The sequence below is a fragment of the Pan troglodytes genome, chromosome 17 (genome assembly GCF_028858775.2).
Source record: "Pan troglodytes isolate AG18354 chromosome 17, NHGRI_mPanTro3-v2.0_pri, whole genome shotgun sequence".
Taxonomy (NCBI): domain Eukaryota; kingdom Metazoa; phylum Chordata; class Mammalia; order Primates; family Hominidae; genus Pan; species Pan troglodytes.
In genome coordinates, this window is record NC_072415.2 from 42161543 (window position 1) to 42182814 (window position 21272).

Here is a 21272-nt window from a genome sequence, read left to right on the forward strand (position 1 = left end):
TAGCTTGTTTCAACATTTCCTTTTGTTCAGTAATTACAATTCAAGGTTATGTTAGATGCCACATTACTATAATTTTGCCCAAGAGACAAACACTGCACATCCTACACTTTTAAAAACAGGCACTGCTGATATAAATCCAGGTGCTTGCTGAATAAGGGCCTTGAAAACTGCATAAGCAATTCTTACCCATCTTCTGCTCAAGTGTCACTTACTTCTGTACATATTACAACTAGGAGGGAAAGTACTGAGATCATTTTAGCTTGTTACAGATTCACCAGATTTGCAGGAGGATGAGAATTTAAAAATAGAAGCCAAACGTGGCTGGAGTTTATCTCAGATGCTTATGTTCAAGTAGCAATCTGTTCATCCATGATGACAGTATCTGTTCATCCATGATGACAGCAAGCTTGCCACGGAATGCTATAAATTTTCATAAACCCACTCAGAATTCCATTACTTTGCAAATTGGCAGACCACTGATATATAGACACTTCATGTTCTGACCCATTTGGTTTCTCAAAGCTGTCTCTTGCTAGAGTCTTCTTTGTTGTTTTTCATGACAGAGGGGAGTGAGAGGAGATACCATTGATTTTGTATTACTCACGTGCCAGCACTGTGCTGAGCCATTTACGCAAGTTAGATCTCTGAGAATCTGAACAACATTTTTCTACAGTAGATCTCCATTTTATAGAGTGGAGACTTGGAGCTCAGGAGGGCAAATAAAATTCCAGAGAGAATGGTATATCTAGGCTTTCGTGGGGCTTGAGGTTTATATTCTTTTTTTTATAAAAAAAAAAAAGTCACATTATGCATACTAAGTTAGGTTTCAGGCCCTAGAAAGGGTCAGCATAAACAAGGGCCTTGAGACACCAGCTTTAGTGGTAACCAACTGGGGATGATCTGCTTGACTGGTCATGCTGAGCTGCAGAGACAAAAGGAATTTGATGAATAGATACATTAATTGTAGAATAAAAACCATTCAACTTCAGAAATTCCTGGCTAGAATTAAGTTGCTAGGTTAAAAAAATTTAATATTTGTTTTTGTTTAATAAGTCAGGGTAAAAGAGTGGGAAGAAGAGTGGGTGTGCAGGTTGAGCTAGCAATGTCTGACACAGGTCCAGGCAGTTTGGAGTTAATGTTCTGAGTATACAGAATGCAGAAAAAATCTTGAGTTCTGCATTGTACATTTTGTAGGAAAGGTTTGCCCCTTTGGTAGCAATGTGAAGTAGGAAAGTTTAGATTACATTTATCTGTGATGTCTTTTGAATACAATTTGTACGAATGTGGCAATCTCTTTTCTAAACACTATGTCAATTTTTCTTAAGTGGGTTCTCTACTATTAGCAAAATACGTGATGTTGACTGGACACATTCTCTCAGGATCAATTATTTGGTATAACAAGAAAACACCTTTTGTCTAAAACTTATTTTGCCAGAATAGGGAATGTCTTTATTTTTCCAAAGCACATCTAAATAATTTCAGAATTCAGAATAAGGAGATTCTTGTCACCACCATTTCAGTGTGAGGTTCTCATAAGAACCACAGAAGTCATAGTTACCTTTTTTCAAAGTTTTATGAAATTATTTTTCATATTAAGAATTTCATGAAAATCTCTGATGTAACACATATCTTTAAAACGCTGAGTTTTATTGCTTTCCAAAATATGCATGAATGGAGCTGTGGCCTATGGCTGCCGAGGCTGTGCACTGCCCAACTCCAAGGGACTCTCTTACCAAAGATCACAAAGTAAGGGGTACTACTTGGAATAGGAGAGTGTAGGAGCCTTGACCAAAAGAGAATACTGATTGAAAAGAATGGTTGTTACCTATGCCAGAAAATAAGGACATGATTTAAAAAATGAAGGGGGCATGTCACAGAGACACAGGTGCCAGCCTATACCCAAATGGAGAAACATAGGACCATTTGAAGAAACAAGGACAGCAATATATCACAGTACACTGAATGGCATAAGAATCCACAAGTCCATGCTCATAATAACAGGTAAGTAAAAAAATAAATAAACAGAAGAGAAAAAAATGCTTTTCCTTACAGGAGAATGACGGCTAACAAATACAAGAAGGAATGGTGGAGTTAAGTTAGAAAAGCACTGTTTTGCCACCTTCATAGTAAAAATGGAATCAGACAGGAATCATCAATAACTACTTAATAGGGGAGTGGTGGGGGGAGAAGATTTAGGGAAAGAGCAAGATAGTTACAGAGTCTAAGAGTACGTCCTCTCAAATTTCCCAGTAATCACAAAGTAAATGGTAATTATACAGCAGAGAAACTGGACAATACGTTAACCAAGTGATCAAAACTAAAATCACCAATAAGGGGCAAAGGACATCCCTTGCCATTATCACAACACAGAGCAGACCAGCCAAGACTGCATAGCCTCATCAAATCACGAGGACACAGGGAAACCCAAACTGAGGGTTGTTTTAGAAAATAATTTGCCTGTATTCTTTAAAAAATGTCTACATCACGAAAGACAAAGACGGCTGAGGAACTTGTTCCAGATTAAAGGAGACTAAAGAGATACAAGAGCAAAATACAATAAGTGGTCCTAGACTGGATGTTGTCCCGGAGGGGGAAAAAATGCAGCAAGGCATTATTGGGACAATCAACAAAACTGGAACATGGACAGTAGATTAAAGTATTAAATGTACTGAATTTGCTACCAGTGCTGTGGTTATATAAGAGGATATCCTTGTTCTTAGGAAATACACAGTGAAGTATTAGGGGGATGTATGCTGTCTACTCTCAAATAACTGAGAAAAAAATAAATAGCATATTTGTCTGTATTTGTATGCGCATTTGGTGGGGAGGGAGGAGGGTAAGAATGATAAAAAACAAATGTGGCAAAATGATACTAAAAATGGGTAAAACCGGGGAAATGGCAAAAGGGAGTAAACTATACTACTGCAACTTCAAAATAAAATTACAAAAGCAAAACAAAAAACAGCAGCCCAAGTAACATTGAGGGGTGTCGGTATTCAACTAGCTTGAATGAAGAGTAATTCAACTTGTAATTAGTAGTGCAGGATAAAGAATTAAATCCTTAGAAACATTTAGTAGCTAACATGATCACAGTCATCACCATTAACATTTATGGAGGCTTACTTAGTGGGAAACACTCTGAAAGGTGTTTCTCTTTCGATCTTCACAATTACCCTAAGAGAAAGGCACTATAATTATCTTCACTTTATAGATGAGGAAACAAAGATTTAAAGAGGTTTAGTAGCTTGCCCAAAGTAATATAGACAGAAAATGGCAGAATGAGAAATCAAACTTGGTTGTTTGATTACAAAGCTGGTGGGCTTTACTACTCTGTTAAACATTTTAAATTACTGTTTATTAACTGTCCTAAAAAAAAGTAAGATTCATTTCAACCTAGATGAAATTCTGAAAAATTGGTAAAATATACATATATAAGGGTTTCCTCTAATTAAAACTAGAGCACAAATAAGCTAGGGAGACATAAATGATTTTTGGTCTCCACAATGTACTATATGCTCTCTTTTTTCCAAGGGCTAAACCTGGCAATAAATAGATTCTTGGAGACAAAATATATACACTATAACCTTGAAATGATCAATCATATCAAGACTCCTGGGTCTCCATTTTACACTGTAATCAAAACATACTCCCAGGCCAGGTATGATGGCTCATACCCGTAATTCCAACATTTTGAAAGGCCAAGGCAGGTGGATTGCTTGAGACCTGGAGTTTGAGACCAGCAACAAAGCGAGAACTGGTATCTACAAAAAATTGACAAGTTGGCTGGGCGTGGTGCCAGGTACAAGCCTGTAGTGCCACCTACTCAAGAGGCTGAGGTGGGAGGATCCTTTGAGCCCAGTAGTCCAGGACTGCAGTGAGCCATGAACACACCACTGCATTCTGGCCTGGGTGACAGAGTGACACCTTGTTTCAAAACAAACAAACAAACCAAAAACACTTATAAAACCACACTGCCTTCTTATTTACCTGTTTATAAAATTTTTTTTAAAAAACTACCAAATCACTAAATTTGTCTTGTAAAGCAAGTTTCATGGTGCTATCTTAAGATACGAAACACAAAACAAAATGATCAGCTGGAATCTATTTGTACCTCAAAACTTCTACCTAAACTTCTTGTTGAAAAAATTGAGGAAGACAGCTTAGAACATTCAGACACTCATGACCAGCGATTCATTCTATTTTGTTTAATGGCAAATGATCTCATGAACTATTTGGTCCTATTTCAAGCTTTTCTTTCTTTAATGTATTTTCTCTCCTTTATGTTGAATGATGTGATCTTAGTGCCCATGTTTCCTCTTAAGTCTTGGCACCTCAATTTCATTTTTAAAAATGTATCATTTGCAACATAATCCGTCACCTTCCTTATGGATCAAAAGCAAGCTGCTCAACAATATCACATCTTTCTTCCCAATGGAAGCTGGATGGTTCTTTTAAAAAGAAGTTCCAAACACCAAAATATTTACAAATATTTGTGTGTGTTTGAGGAAATCTTATCTCACATTGTGGATGCTCATTCTAGAACAACGGGTTCCCAACACTGGCTGTATATTTTAACCACGGGGGAGCTTTTAAAATTCTGATATCCAGCCAACACTCCAGACCAATTAACTTCCAGAGGTAGGACCCCACATCAGTCTTTTTAAAGTTCTCCAGGTGAATCCAATGTATAACCAAGTTTGAGATCCCTAAGTCAAACACCCATAGCCACAAAGAATTTTCTTTTGAGTACAGATCCAAAGGCTTCAGGTGTTTTTTAGAATTGGTATAACTTGTTAAGGACTGTACAGTCCAACTGGTGAGTGTGTACACAGGAAAAGGTAATTGAATGAAGACTGAGGACGTGTGCTAAATGAATGGGACATATCAGGAGACCATGTGGGGCTGCGGAGGACGGCTGAATCCTCCTGATGAAATGATGAGCTAAGGGAGGTAACTCCAGCTAGCTAGAGACTGTGTAAATGGAAAAGTGTCTAGTATGTTCAGGAAACAGTGAGACGACTAATGTAGCAAGAGTGGGAGGTTCACTCTTCGGAATAGAAAAGATCAGTTTGGAGAAGTAGACCAGAACCAGCCTCTGGAAAGCATTCAACAACAAGTCAAAGAATCTAGCAGCAGGATGCAGTCTCTAAAGGGGTTTGAGGAAGTGATAAAATGAGGGCACTCTTTTGGGAAGACTGATTTGACAGAGCTTTTCACAGTGCTTTTGCGGGAAAGACTAAAATGTAATTTCCTCATAGAAGAATACAGCAGATTAGGTAAAAGTATATAGGATGAAGCAATGTAGCAATTTACCTTTCTTTCCAGTTTTCCACAAAGACAGAAACAGAATTTGGACTTGCTAAAAGTAGCATGTATCTCACTACTAGTAGGAACCATTCTGATGACAGAATGGGTAGGGTAGGGGGTTTGTTTCATTCTCTGCCCCTGTGAAAATTGCCCCACTTGTCTGAGTTACAATCTAACAGATGTAATGCTTTCTACAAGTATACATTTCTCTTTTTCCATGAAGGCTACTCTTAGGGCTAGGAAATACAATTCTAGAGGACAAAGTTTTAGGCCACAGAAATTCTGTCTTATAATTTTTTTGAGTAAGAAGGATTTTTGAGAAGCTAAGTAATCCCTGGGTCGTATCAGCATTTGAAGATTCCCAGGAATAAAAAATGGTACCAAACTATTCATTCATTCATTAAATATTCATCAAACAAATACCATTTGCTGTGTCTAGACAGTGGGAATACAGTAAGGTCCCTTTTCCAAATAATAACTCTCTGTGCATTGTAAAGGGGTTATTCGAGAACACAATGGCAGTCTAGGGCTACACAATTTACGGTTAGTTGATTAAGGTATTCTGAACAGACTTGGAAAATATTGAACAATACTAGAGAAAAGGCTAAGATCCTTTATATAATGTATTATAAGTGCCGGAAAAAGCATATGGTAACATAAGTTTTTTTTTTAATGGCATTTATAAGCTATCACTATTTAAAGCTTATTTAAGCCACTAGATGTATCCCAACCTCCTAGAACAGTACTGGCACACAGAATATACTCAATAAAAATCAGTTATATGGCACTATTGCATTGAGTCGGGTTCAAAGTGAGGTGAGAAGGCAGGTATTACCTTCATTTAACTAAAGCAGTGAGGGCATCTCAGTTGCCTGTAATCTAAATGCCTATTGAAAGGAGAGACATATCCAGGTATATGAACTACCAATCCAATACTTTTAAACCCAGACCACAGTATTAATTTGTGAGACGGAATCTTGTGAAATCTTCACAAAGTCATTCACAAAAGCAATGTTCAAACTGTATACAGGATTCCTCAGAGACATGACCCCCTGAAGCTCTGAGGTTGGCTACATGTATTGATTTTAATTCCAAGACAATAGAGGTGTTTTATTTGTAAAATTTCTATCTTATAAATACCTAATAAGAATCCTCATTTAACTACATGCATTAATTAGAAATACTTCTAACAAAACGAATCTGAGCTTTCACTGATCGATAACCACACACAAATGTTTGATTCTCTAAGTCATTCTACTTTCTAGTTTACAGACAATTCTTAGAGGAAAAGTTTAGCTATTCACATCCCCTTTCTCTCGCTGCCTCATCTTGGCCCTTGGAGGAGTCTTACCTGCATAATGTACCGGAATCTCTATCTTTGGCCCAATGACATAGTGACCCTCCTCCAAGCTGTGGGCAGTGATGGTGGTCCACTGGCGGCAGGAATGAATCAGCAGGTAGTCATTTTCCCGCAGCCCTTCTACGCACTCTCCTAGGAAATACAATTTTATATGAGAAACTTAGAATTCATAATCTGCTTTCTCCATACTTTGCAATAAAATTTCATTAGTTAAAACTTGACTAATGCAGAAGTTGACAGTTCATCCCAAGATGAGATAAAGTTTACCTCTGAATTGTTTTTTTTTTTAAAAAGGGTATTCCACACCAAGCTGACAACTGTACATAGAAGTCCATAAAAAAATGTTTCCCACTCATTTGCAAATAGCTATTCAAATATCACATTATACCTAAATGATTATGTTTTATGATAATAAAACATTTATTAAGTGCCTAGAATATATTAGGTACTGTTTAGATGCTTTGCATATACTATTTCATGTAATAAGATAACTTTAGGAGGTAGGTAAAAGGTAATGCTCCTTCTTTACAGGTGAGAAAAATCAAAGTTTGAAATGTTAACATGTCTAAGCTCACAGATTTAATAAACTGAAAAGTGAGGATTCAAAGCTAGGTCAGATAGATTGAAAGCTTATGATTTAATCACCACAATAAAGCTACAAAAATAAATAATCTTATCTCTGTTGAAAGAGTACTTGAAATTAAATACTCACAGTTCCTTTTAAATTTTATGTTTGCCAATTTTCTCTGGCCTCCTACCAAACTTCCCGATCAATTAAAAATAATGATTTATAGCATACGAATGAAATTTCTTTTCATTTTAATATTTTCTGAAGTATCTTTTCGGCATTTGAACGGACAACAAACTATTTCAAAAGAGAAATTCATTTCCTGAAACTTAAAAGATGTTTTTCTAGATGCTGAAATAATCCGTTCCATTAATCCTAGTTTAGTAATTTTCAGTGCTCAATGAAAATATCGGAAAAGGCTAACTTTTTATACAGAAAACAGCCTTATTTTGACACTATATTACAGTAATTAAGTTATTAGTGATTTAACTGTGTTTTGAAATGGCATTTTAGATCTCTCAAAAATTCTTAAAAATTTCAGTACTTTTTCAATAAAGAGAAGAGACTGTAATGATCAACTTGGCTACCCCAAACTAAAATGTCTGAATTTGTTTCCAAAACAGTAATGCAACAATCTTTAAAACAGTCTTGGCCTGGCATGGTGGCTCATGCCTATAATCCCAACACTCCAGGTGGGAGGATGGCTTGAGTCCAGGAGTTTGAGACATGCCTGGGCAACATGGCAAAATCCCATCTCTACAAAAAAAATACAAAAATTTGTCGGGTGTGGTGGCATATATCTGTAGTCCCAGCTACTTGGGAGGCTGAGATAGGAGGATCGCTTGAGCCCGGGAGGTGGAGGCTACAGTGAGCTGAGATTGTGCCAATGCACTCCAGCCTGGGTAACAGAGCGAGACCTTATCTCAAAAAATAAAAAATGAAATAAAATAAAAAGGTTAAAACAGTCTTAATGCAGGAATACTTTATAGTGCAAAATACAAAGAGTTAAAAAACTTTATAAGGGGACAGGGAGAGAAAAATAGATCTGGAAGTGGAGGTATATTAGCAGAAGGGGGAGAATCCAATTCATCGGTGGGATTTTTCAAACCAGACTATGCTGCCCATCACCTCTTGAGAGGATGTGGCCTGGCTTTTTCAGAAAGATACTGCCTGGGGGCCAGTGGTACTCATGAGCCCTTTGTATCCCTCAACCACCTTAGGGCAGGAAGGAAAAATCTAGAACTGCTGCTCCAAAGGAGAAATCATGCAGCCCCCTGCTGAGCATATGCACAGTAGGCAGGAATTACAAGCACCAGGTTTAGAGTCCCACAGACCTGGTCTCAAGCGATGTTCCGCTACCCACCATGGTGTGGTCTTGGGCACGAACCTCCTCCTTTCACCTGTGAAACAGTTATTAATACAACAGGCCCTGCTGCACAGAGTGGATGTGGAAACACACAATGAATGGAAAGTGTGTAGCACCAGTTCTAGCAGGTATTAGCAGTGATCAGGACACATAAGCTACTGATTTTATGGTATGCTTTTTTCCCTCTAAAACGTAATCCTTCTATAAATATTGTAATTCAAGTTATATTAACCTTTAAAAGTTAGGAAATGACCTTCAGAGGAGTTGAGAAACTTGCTCAAAGCTGCACAGCATAGTAAGTGGCAGAAGCTGACTTTGGGGTTTCTCTCCATCTCTCTCCTGATCTTCCAATGCCACAATGTCTCTTACCTTGAAAAACACTGACAATAATCCAAAGAAAGGGGAAAAACTGACCTTTGGCTTCAAGTTTCATTCATTCACTCAACCAATATAACAAGCACTGTTCTGAGTGCTAGGCACATACGGGTGAACAAACCCAAGATCGCTGCCCTAGGGCACTTACTATTCAACAGGGAGAAGACAGCCAATACCAATAACAAAAATAAGTAATTAAATTACAAATTCATTCGAAGGTGAGAGATGCTGGGTGGGGGAAGTAATGGGTAAGAAGATCAGGATTATATAGAACAGGGGACAGTTCACACATTTATTTTTAACAAGTCCAACAAACATTCATTCATTATCCAACAAACATTTTTTATCTTTTATGCAAAAGGCAATGAGGGAATGGGCAAAAATATAAAGAAGACTTAGTCTCTACATTCAAGAAGTCATTCTTGAGAGTGAGGTGGGTTCATATGTAATTTTACATTAGAGAAGCCATGATGAGTGCTACGCAAGAGGAATGAGAAATGTAGAGCACCACCTATGGGGGCAGGGCATAGCCGAACAAAAGGCAGCAGAAACCTCTGCAGACTTAAATGTCCCTGTCTGACAGCTTTGAAGAGAGTAGTGGTTCTCCCAGCATGGAGTCTGAGATATGAGAACGGACAGACTGCCTCCTCAAGTGGGTCCCTGACCCCCGAGTAGCTTAACTGGGAGGCACCGCCAAGTAGGGGCAGACTGACACCTCACATGGCCGGGTACCCCTCTGAGACAAAGCTTCCAGAGGAACAATCAGGCAGCAACATTTGCTGTTCAGCAATATTCGCTGTTCTGCAGCCTCCACTGCTGATACCCAGGCAAACAGGGTCTGGAGTGGACCTCCAGCAAACTCCAACAGACCTGCAGCTGAGGGTCCTGACTGTTAGAAGGAAAACTAACAAACAGAAAGGACATCCACACCAAAACCCCATCTGTATGTCAACACCATCAAAGACCAAAAGTAGATAAAACCACAAAGATGGGGAAAAAACAGAGCAGAAAAGCTGAAAACTCTAAAAATCAGAGCACCTCTCCCCCTTCAAAGGAACGCAGCTCCTCGCCAGCAATGGAACAAAGGTGGACGAAGAATGATTTTGAAGAGAAGAAGGCTTCAGATAATCAAACTTCTCTGAACTAAAGGAGGAAGTTCGAACCCATTGCAAAGGAGATAAAAACCTTGAAAAAACATTAGACGAATGGCTAACTAGAATAACCAGTGTAGAGAAGTCCTTAAATGACCTAATGGAGCTGAAAACCATGGCATGAGAACTACGTGACGAATGCACAAGCTTCAGTAGCCGATGTGATCAACTGGAAGAAAGGGTATCAGTGATTGAAGATCAAATGAATGAAATGAAGCGAGAAGAGAAGTTTAGAGAAAAAAGAGTAAAAAGAAACGAACAAAGCCTCCAAGAAATATGGGACTATGTGAAAAGACCAAATCTACGTCTGATTGGTGTACTTGAAAGTGACAGGGAGAATGGAACCAAGTTGGAAAACACTCTGCAGGATATTATCCAGGAGAACTTCCCCAATCTAGCAAGGCAGGCCAACATTCAAATACAGGAAATACAGAGAATGCCACAAAGATACTCCTCGAGAAGAGCAACTCCAAGACACATAATTGTCAGATTCACCAAAGTTGAAATGAAGGAAAAAATGTTAAGGGCAGCCAGAGAGAAAGGTCGGGTTACCCACAAAGGGAAGCCCATCAGACTAACAGCAGATCTCTCAGCAGAAACTCTACAAGCCAGAAGAGAGTGGGGGCCAGTATTCAACATTCTTAAAGAAAAGAATTTTCAACCCAGAATTTCATATCCAGTCAAACTAAGATAAGTGAAGGAGAAATAAAATCCTTTACAGACAAGCAAATGCTGAGAGATTTTGTCACCACCAGGCCTGCCCTACAAGAGCTCCTGAAGGAAGCACTAAGCATGGAAAGGAACAACCGGTACCAGCCACTGCAAAAACATGCCAAATTGTAAAGACCATCAAGGCTAGGAAGAAACTGCATCAAGTAACAAGCAAAATAACCAGCTAACATCATAATGACAGGATCAAATTCACACATAACAATATTAACCTTAAATGTAAATGGGCTAAATACTCCCATTTAAAGACACAAACTGAAAAATTGGATAAAGAGTCAAGACTCATCAGTGTGCTGTATACAGGAGACCCATCTCACATGCAGTGACACACATAGGCTCAAAATAAAAGGATGGAGGAAGATCTACCAAGCAAATGGAAACCAAAAAAAGGCAGGGGTTGCAATCCTAGTCTCTGATAAAACAGACTTTAAACCAACAAAGATCAAAAGAGACAAAGAAGGCCATTACATAATGGTAAAGGGATCAATTCAACAAGAAGAGCTAACTATCAAAAATATATATGCACCCAATACAGGAGCACCCAGATTCATAAAGCAAGTCCTTAGAGACCTACAAAGAGACTTAGACTCCCACACAATAATAATGGGAGACTTCAACACCCCACTGTCAACATTAGACAGATAGAGACAGAAAGTTAACAAGGATATCCAGGAATTGAACTCAGGAATTGAACTCAGCTCTGCACCAAGTGGACCTAACAGACATCCACAGAACTCTCCACCCCAAATCAACAGAATATACATTCTTTTCAGCACCACAATGCACTTATTCCAAAATTGACCACATAGTTGGAAGTAAAGCACTCCTCAGCAAACGTAAAAGAACAGAAATTATAACGAACTGTCTCTCAGACCACAATGCAATCAAACTAGAACTCAGGATTAAGAAACTCCCCAAAACCACTCAACTACATGTAAACTGAACAACCTGCTCCTGAATGACTACTGGGTACATAACGAAATGAAGGCAGAAATAAAGATGTTCTTTGAAACCAATGAGAACAAAGACACAACATACCAGAATCTCTGGGACACATTTAAAGCAGTGTGTAGAGGGAAATTTATAGCACTAAATGCCCACAAGAGAAAGCAGGAAAGATCCAAAATTGACACCCTAACATCACAATTAAAAGAACTAGAGAAGCAAGAGCAAACACATTCAAAAGCTAGTAGAAGGCAAGAAATAACTAAGATCAGAGCAGAACTGAAGGAGATAGAGACACAAAGAACCCTTCAAAAAAATCAATGAATTCCAGGAGCTGGTTTTTTGAAAAGATCAACAAAATTGATAGACCGCTAGCAAGACTAATAAAGAAAAGAATCAAATAGACGCAATAAAAAATGATAAAGGGGATATCACCACCGATCCCACAGAAATACAAACTACCATCAGAGAATACTATAAACACCTCTATGCAAATAAACTAGAAAATCTAGAAGAAATGGGTAAATTCCTGCACACATACACCCTCCCAAGACTAAACCAGGAAGAAGCTGAATCCCTGAATAGACCAATAACAGGCTCTGAAATTGAGGCAATAATTAATAGCTTACCAACCAAAAAAAGTCCAGGACCAGATGGATTCACAGCTGAATTCTACCAGAGGTACAAGGAGGAGCTGGTACCATACCTTCTGAAACTATTCTAATCAATAGAAAAAGAGGGAATCCTCCCTAACTCATTTTATGAGGCCAGCATCATCCTGATACCAAAGCCTGGCAGAGACACAACAAAAAAAGAGAATTTTAGACCAATATCCTGATGAACATTGATGCAAAAATCCTCAGTAAAATACTGGCAAACTGAATCCAGCAGCACATCAAAAAGAAGGCTTATCCACCATGATCAAGTGGGCTTCATCCCTGGGATGCAAGGCTGGTTCAACATATGCAAATCAATAAATGTAATCCAGCATGTAAACAGAACCAAAGACAAAAACCACACGGTTATCTCAATAGATGCAGAAAAGGCCTTGGACAAAATTCAACAGCCCTTCATGCTAAAAACTCTCAATAAATTAGGTATTGATGGGAAGTGTCTCAAAATAATAAGAGCTATTTATGACAAACCTACAGCCAATATCATACTGAATGGGCAAAAAACTGGAAGCATTCCCTTTGAAAACTGGCACAAGACAGGGATGCCCTCTCTCACCACTCCTATTCAACATAGTGTTGGAAGTTCTGGCCAGGGCAATCAGGCAGGAGAAAGAAATAAAGGGTATTCAATTAGGAAAAGAGGAAGTCAAATTGTCCCTGTTTACAGACGACATGATTGTATATTTAGAAAACCCCATTGTCTCAGCCCAAAATCTCCTTAAGCTGATAGGCAACTTCAGCAAAGTCTCAGGATACAAAATCAATGTGCAAAAATCACAAGCATTCTTATACACCAGTAACAGACAGAGAGCCAACTCATGAGTGAACACCCATTCACAATTGCTTCAAAGAGAATAAAATACCTAGGAATCCAACTTACAAGGGAAGTGAAGGACCTCTTCAAGGAGAACTAAAAACCACTGCTCAACGAAATAAAACAGGACACAAACAAATGGAAGAACATTCCATGCTCATGGATAGGAAGAATCAATATCGTGAAAATGGCCATACTGCCCAAGGTAATTTATAGATTCAATGCCATCCCCATCAAGCTACCAATGACTTTCTTCACAGAATTGGAAAAAACTACTTTAAAGTTCATATGGAACCAAAAAAGAGCCTGCACTGTCAAGTCAATCCTAAGCCAAAAGAACAAAGCTGGAGGCATCACACTACCTGACTTCAAACTATACTACAAGGCTACAGTAACCAAAACAGCATGGTACTGGTACCAAAACAGAGATATAGACCAATGGAACAGAACAGAGCCCTCAGAAATAATACCACACATCTATAACCATCTGATCTTTGACAAACCTAACAAAAACAAGCAATGGGGAAAGGATTCCCTATTTAATAAATGGTGCTGGGAAAACTGGCTAGCCATATGGAGAAAGCTGAAACTGGATCTCTTCCTTACACCTTATACAAAAATTAATTCAAGATGGATTAAAGACTTAAACGTTAGACCTAAAACCATAAAAACCCTAGAATAAAACCTAGGCAATACCATTCAGGACATAGGCATGGGCAAGGGCTTCATGTCCAAAACACCAAAAGCAATGGCAACTAAAGCCAAAATTGACAAATGGGATCTAATTAAACTAAAGAGCTTCTGCACAGCAAAAGAAACTACCATCAGAGTGAACAGGCAACCTACAGAATGGGAGAAAATTCTTACAATCTACTCATCTGACAAAGGGCTAATATCCAGAATCTACAAAGAACTCAAACATATTTACAAGAAAAAAACAAACAACCCCATCAACAAGTGGGTGAAGGATATGAACAGACATTTCTCAAAAGAAGACATTTATGCAGCCAACAGACACATGAAAAAATGCTCATCATCACTGGCCATCAGAGAAATGCAAATCAAAACCGCAATAAGATACCATCTCACACCAATTAGAATGGTGATCATTAAAAAGTCAGGAAACAACAGGTGCTGGAGAGGATGTGGAGAAATAGGAACACTTTTACACTGTTGATGGGACTGTAAACTAGTTCAACCATTGTGGAAGACAGTGTGGCGATTCCTCAAGGATCTAGAACTAGAAATACCATTTGACCCAGCCATCCCATTACTGGGTATATAGCCAAAGGATTATAAATCATGCTGCTGTAAAGACACATGCACACGTATGTTTATTGCGGCACTATTCACAATAGCAAAGACTTGGAACCAACCCAAATGTCCATCAATGATAGACTGGATTAAGAAAATGTGGCACATATACACCATGGAATACTATGCAGCCAGAAAAAAGGATGAGTTCATGTTCTTTGTAGGGACATGGATGAAGCTGGAAACCATCATTCTCAGCAAACTATAGGAAGGACAAAAAAACAAACACTGCATGTTCTCACTCATAGGTGGGAACTGAACAATGACAACACTTGGACACAGCAAGGGGAACATCACACACTGGGGCCTGTCGTGGGGCTGGGGGGAGGGGGGAGGGATAGCATTAGGAGATATACCTAATGTAAATGACGAGTTAATGGGTGCAGCACACCAACATGGCACATGTATACATATGTAACAAACCTGCACGTTGTGCACATGTACCCTAGAACTTAAAGTATAAAAATAAAAAATAATAACAAAGACTAATTGAATATAAAAAAAGAAATAAAAAGAAGACAGATGTAGAAACTTAATAACTGTTAAGTTTTTTTAAGTACTTACTATGCTTCAGATAATGGTCTTAAAAAAGAAAAAAAAAAGAAATGTAGAGCAGAGATCGGGACTTCAGCAGAGGAGATCAAGAAAAATGTGAAAGGGCAAATACAGCATGTGAGCTGCTCTTTCTTTGAAGAATGAGTTGGGCTTAGATAAGAGAGAGGCAAAGGGGAACCACTAAAGGGTTTTGGATGAGAAGATGGCCAAAGCTCTGCTTTAGAAAAATTAATCTGGCGGAACTCTAAAAGATGGATTGGAGAAGAGAGAAACCAGAGCCATGGGGCGTATGCAGAAAACCCAGAGGTAGAACACACTGCCATTCAGGGGGAAAAAAATGTTGTTTTCCGCAACTAAATTGTTGTATCATAAAAACTGTTTTAATTTTATCCCACAGTGGGCTCTAAAGAGGCAGCCAAGAAACAACTGCAGTCAAGTTAATCAAAATGAAAATTTAATGTTAAGTCCTACTGCTAGCTGGTGTAGTAAACACTCCAGCAAGAGGATTCAGAATGATTTTTAAAGCCATAAAGTAGTAAGAAACCATGCCTATTTTTGAGCTTATGTCTTTTTTTATTTTAACTGAGCTGTGTGCCTGCTTTAGGCAAAATAAGTTTCAGAAAAATTGTCTAGAAATAAAACTTAATATAATCACTTAAAATATCCTAGGGTAGGCCACTAATAGAGACATTATACTAAATGAATTCATAAAGTAAACAATTTTGTGACATAATTATTCTGTTGCTTAACTACTACATATAATGTACTAAAATTTATATATTTAACTCAACGATGTAGTAATGAGACATCTAAAAGAAGTGCATGTTAAATTCCAAAATATGTGAATGCCATCCTGAAATTTCCCCACATTTAACATGCTTCTGGGATATGCTTGGATTTTACTTGCCCCATTTGACCTTGATCTTTTCAACATTAAGTCTTACCTACCTGTAAAAATAATTTTTAACACTAGAATAACTAGAATCCATGAAACCTTCAAAGTTAGTCTGCTTAAAAAAAAGGATTCAATTTCAAAATCCAAAATAAATATTTATAAAGTGGACATGCACAAATGGGTAATTCTCTTTTCTGCTCTTTTGGCTTCTGGGCCAACAGATCTCCTGAGCCACTTTTCTGATCCCTCCTTGCTATTTTCTCTTAGGGCTTTCTCCTTGACATTTGCCATAACTGTAGGAGCTATCGAGGCTCCACCTTTAGCCTGTTCCCCCTGTCTCCTCTACAATCTTACATATTTCTCAAGGATTCAATTAGTTGTAGACAACTCGAAATCCTTGTTAATACCAGCTGCTAACTTTTATTCGGAGTCCTATTCTGGACTTTATTTCCCACACATTTTCTAACTAGATGTCCCCCTGCCCTTCATTAGGCATCATATATTCAATCAACACACACTTACTAAGGGTCAATTATGTTCTAGGACCTGGAAACTTGGTAATGAACCATGTACCTGTGCTCGTGGAGTGGACCTTTTGGCTGGATTTTCAATCTTTTCTTTCCTTCTTTTTCTTTTATTGAGACAGAGTCTTGGTCTGTTGCCCAGGTTGAAGTACAGTGGTGTGATCTCAGCTCACTGCAACCTCTGCCTCCCAGGTTCAAGTGATTCTCGTGCCTCAGCCTCCTGAGTAGCTGGGATTACAGGCGGGCACCACTACACCCAGCTAATTTTTGTATTTTTAGGTTTTGCCATGTTGGCCAGGCTGGTCTCAAACTCATGGCCTCAAGTGATCTGCCTGCTTCGGCCTCCCAAAGCGCTGGGATTACAGGAGTGAGCCACTGTGCTTGGCCTCAATCTTTTCATTCTCCTAATGTATTTAAATATTGCTGCAGATAACATTTTAAAAAATGAAAATGTAGTACTACTTACATGCCTTCAACAATTCCATTCATACAGAATGAGGCCCTGAGTCCAATACTCAAGGTCCCCATGATTTACTTCTAATAGTTTACCACCTTATGTTACCCCCTCCCGCTCCCAACCTACACAAAATCCAAAAGGACTGTTCTCTGTTTACACATATGCTGTACTCTCACTTACACGAGCCCTCTGCTCACTTCAGTTTCCTTGCCTTGGCCTTTATCTCTCAACCCTTATTTACCCAGTTCCTCACCCTAACTCAAGTGCTACCTTTGTGAATGTCTTCTTGATCCTAATCTTTCTTTGCTTTTGTTTTGAGATAGGTTCTTGCTCTGTCACCCAGTCTGGAGTGCAGTGGTCCAATCACAACTCACTGTAGCATCAACCTCCCAGGCTCAAGTGATCCTCCTCCCTCAGCCTCCCAAAGTGCTGGGATTACAGGTATGAGCCACTGTGCCCAGCCCTGGTCCTAATCCTACTCATTTAAACTGCACTGATTTTATGGCTTTGCTTACAGTCTATGCTGAATTTATAGGTTTGTTTTAGAGCTATGAGTACATGAATCTTAGATCAACTTTTTAATGTTTATGTATTAATATTTAAAGGCCAACACAGTAAAAATAACTTAACCTGTAGAAATTACAAGCATTTTTTTCCATTTTAAAACTGGTCTATACATTCACCAACGTTGAGAAACATGGTTGTAGGGGATAAGGAACAAAGGTATGCAGGACCATAACATGCTGTTAGTCTTTATTTAGAATATTTCTCCCTGGACATTGAATCTTTTTTTTTTTTTTATGCTGATTGTAAGTATTTCAGCTTTGTCCAAATTGTCATTACCTTCATTACAGTTGAATGTATCTGAATCATTGCATAACTATAGTGTCTTTATGAATTAAAGCACCCTTGTGAATTACTTAGGATGGCTGTGAATCAATGTAAGTAGTTATGTAACATCTGTCACAGCAGAATCCAAATCTCTATTAAATGCTTTTTTATTTTTAAACATGAAGATGAAATACATTTGGATGACTAAATATAATATGTTGATAATCAACTTGTTAGCTTAATTACTGATGAGTTTTCTCTTAAGGTTGGGATGAATCCAGAGAACAAAACAGACACACGCTTATGTTGGGTTTTTGGGTTTGTTTCTTTCCATTCTTATGTTGCACAAAAAAAAAACCCTGGTTGACAGAACAAAGAAAAGGCAAGTATATATGTGATTTTAGTTAATTCTATAAGTTGTGTGCTAGTATATTAAGGTGTTTTTTTTTTCACATTTGTGTTTCTTTATACTCAGAGTATTGTATTTCACATTAGAGTAACTGGCTTGGTCAACCATCTGAAGCTGTATCCCTGCAGAAGGCATGCATGTTTAATCCTTTCAACTCCGAAATACCTAACTTTGCAAATACATAATCTTATATGACAGATTTATTTTTCTTTTTAAAGAATGTTTTTATTCCTCATTAGCCTGGTTTTTTCTCAGCACTGTGGTAAAGCCTTGTCTATAGTGGACATTTAAATAGTTATTGACTGACTAACATGGCCCCACTGAAATAATTTGATTTCTTAGTACATATATAGTAAGAATCAGATTGGCTGAACTTGATATTGTTTTTATCTGTCACGGACATAAACTGTTCTTATGTCATAGCTAAATCTATTAAACAATGAATAACTTAATAAGTTCTAAGATTTCTGTGTTGGCACTTAATATAAATTTAAGAGGTGTGCATTATTTTACCAATATCAAAAGGAAAGCTGTTCAAGTGATAATACTGTACTTATTCTTCCTCTTTTAATAAATAGTGTGGCATAATTTTAATTATGTTTACTTGTCCTTTTCATGTAGAAAGGAAACTTACTGAGTCAGTTAAATACCCAAACCACTGTACTTCTCTTACAATTTTTTTTTCTTTTTTTTTTGTCTTTTTGAGACAGAATCTCGCTCTATCACCCAGGCTCAAGTGCAGTGGTGCGATCTCGGCTCATTGCAACCTCCGCCTCCCGGGTTCAAGTGATTCGCCTGCCTCAGCCTCCAGAGTAGCTGGGATTACAGGCGTGCACCACCATGCCTGGCTAATTTTTGTATTTTTAGTAGAGACAGGGTTTTTTCACGTTGGCCAGGCTGGTCTCAAACTCCTGACCTCAACTGATCCACACACCTTGGCCTCCCAATGTGCTGGGATTACAGGCTTGGGCCACCGAGCCAGGCCTTCTCTTACAATTTAAACTTTTTTCAAAATACCTTCATTGGAAGGGGCTGACTACCAAGTAAGTGTCCTCTTCCTTCCAGGTGCACAGTAGACCACAATCCCTAACTGTCCTTGCAGTTAAGTGTGCCATGTCATTGAGTTCTAGCCAATGATGTATGAACAGAAATGACATTTCCTACTTCCTGTCCTGGCCTTACCCATGAAAGCTGCTCACAAGCTATCCTCTGTGCTCTTTTCTTGACCAATGGCTAAATATTGACTCTCAGGAATACCTTGGAACAAAGTGAAGATAGCACAGCTGCCAGCAGGCTGGGTTCCTCAATTCAAACATATTCGAACAAATCACCTACCTATGCCTGGACCACACACTGAGTTGTTATGTAAGAAATACCATTCTACTGTGATACTATGCCTGTGATGTGTTGTAGTTTTCTTTTTTTGTTACAGTAGTTAGCCTACCCAAACTAAAACATCTGTATACATAACCCTCAACACCAGCGGTCTTCTAATAATCACAAAAGTTTTATTACACAGGCTGTTCCTTCTAACTATTCTTCATACACACAAACTTACCCTTCACCTTTCAAAGGTAGCTTAGGCTAAAAAACTCCATTCCTTATTCTTTTAGTTACATTTGATTCTATAAACTGAGGGATATAATTAAACACTATTTAATTAGCATCTTCAAACATTATTTTTTATTTTTCTTTTTTGTAGAGACGGGGTTTCGCCATGTTGCCCAGGCTGGTCTCAAACTCCTGGACTCAAGCAATCCACCCACCTCAACCTCCCAAAGTGCTTGGATTACAGCGTGAGCCACCGCGCCCAGCCTAGCATCCTCAAACATTTAAAATAAATGATGTCCTAGTTGTTTTACTGTCTTGTAAACAAACAAGAACTGTTTATTGTGAGAATACAACATGACATTCTGGTAGTATTTCTCCGTCCTGATGGACTACAATCAAATGACATGATGAGTAAAGAAACGGTGTGTGGTGGGGGAAAGAGGTGAAATCATAGAAAACTGCTATAAAACAATGAAAGAACAATCATGAAATCAAAAAATGAAAATGTTGTCTGCGAAAAGGCAGCAAGGTGTTCCAAACAGAAAGTCAAAAAAGCGAGAAGAACTCTGAAAGAAATAACTAATTGGCAACTAACTTTTAAGAGGGAGAAATGATAAAGTGATCAGGAAGGATGTGGTTACAGGAAATCACTGAAGTACAGGTAATAATTGAAGTCAATGGAAACTGAAGAAACCAAAATTTCTTCAGTGGGAAAAGAAAGCTCTAGGAATAGGAGAAGAAACTGCTTTTAGCCCAATGGTTGAGGTATTATAAGAAAGTATAAGACTGAAGAGGAAGGAACAGACACTGGTATCAATCAAATAAAACTATCTGAAGTCACCTGATGATAAAAGCTTCCTGCAAAGCATAGTATGGATTTGCAGAAAAGACAGTTTCTGGCACAGATACCAGGAATGTAAAAGAAAATCAGTGTCCTAAATCTGAGCAGGCACAATGAATAATTTTATTACTATGCTAAAAGTCACCTCTAACATTCAGCTATCCCAAATGATCCTCCAACACTATGCAAGTGCCTACGTTTCTACTCTCATTCACTTCAACAATCCGCCCATTACTGGGTGCTGTCATTTTGTGGATCCTAAGACACATGTTGTGGTACAGAGAAAGGGCTCTGGAAAAACAACCACGGTAGAGAACAACAGTGTCACTTGAGCTTAGTTGCTGTCCTGTTCTAATCACATGTAAAAATGAGAACATAGTTGCCTGTCTCAGGGCCAATGGTCCCTGTGTATGAAAAGGACCTGCAGCCTTAAGGAAGATGGTGACAGTGGTTCTGAGTGGAGGTTGCAGTGAACCGAGATCGCACCATTGCACTCCAGCCTGGGCAACAAGAGTGAAACTCTGTCTCAAAAACAAACAAACAAAAAACAAAAACAAATGGATTCCTTAGGATTTTCTGTATACAAATTCATGTCATCTCTGAAAA

The 21272-nt window shown here is 38.4% G+C and overlaps 1 protein-coding gene across 3 annotated transcripts in view; it reads right to left on the reverse strand.

Annotated features, from left to right (window-relative positions):
* GAREM1 (GRB2 associated regulator of MAPK1 subtype 1) overlaps positions 1–21272 on the reverse strand; it is a 207427-nt gene that overhangs the window by 122693 nt on the left and 63462 nt on the right. For all 3 annotated transcript variants that reach the window (XM_016933497.3, XM_009433843.4, XM_063795576.1), the window contains exon 2: positions 6659–6799. In XM_016933497.3, the coding sequence (XP_016788986.2) occupies positions 6659–6799 (141 nt within the window). The remainder of the gene's footprint in view (positions 1–6658; positions 6800–21272) is intronic.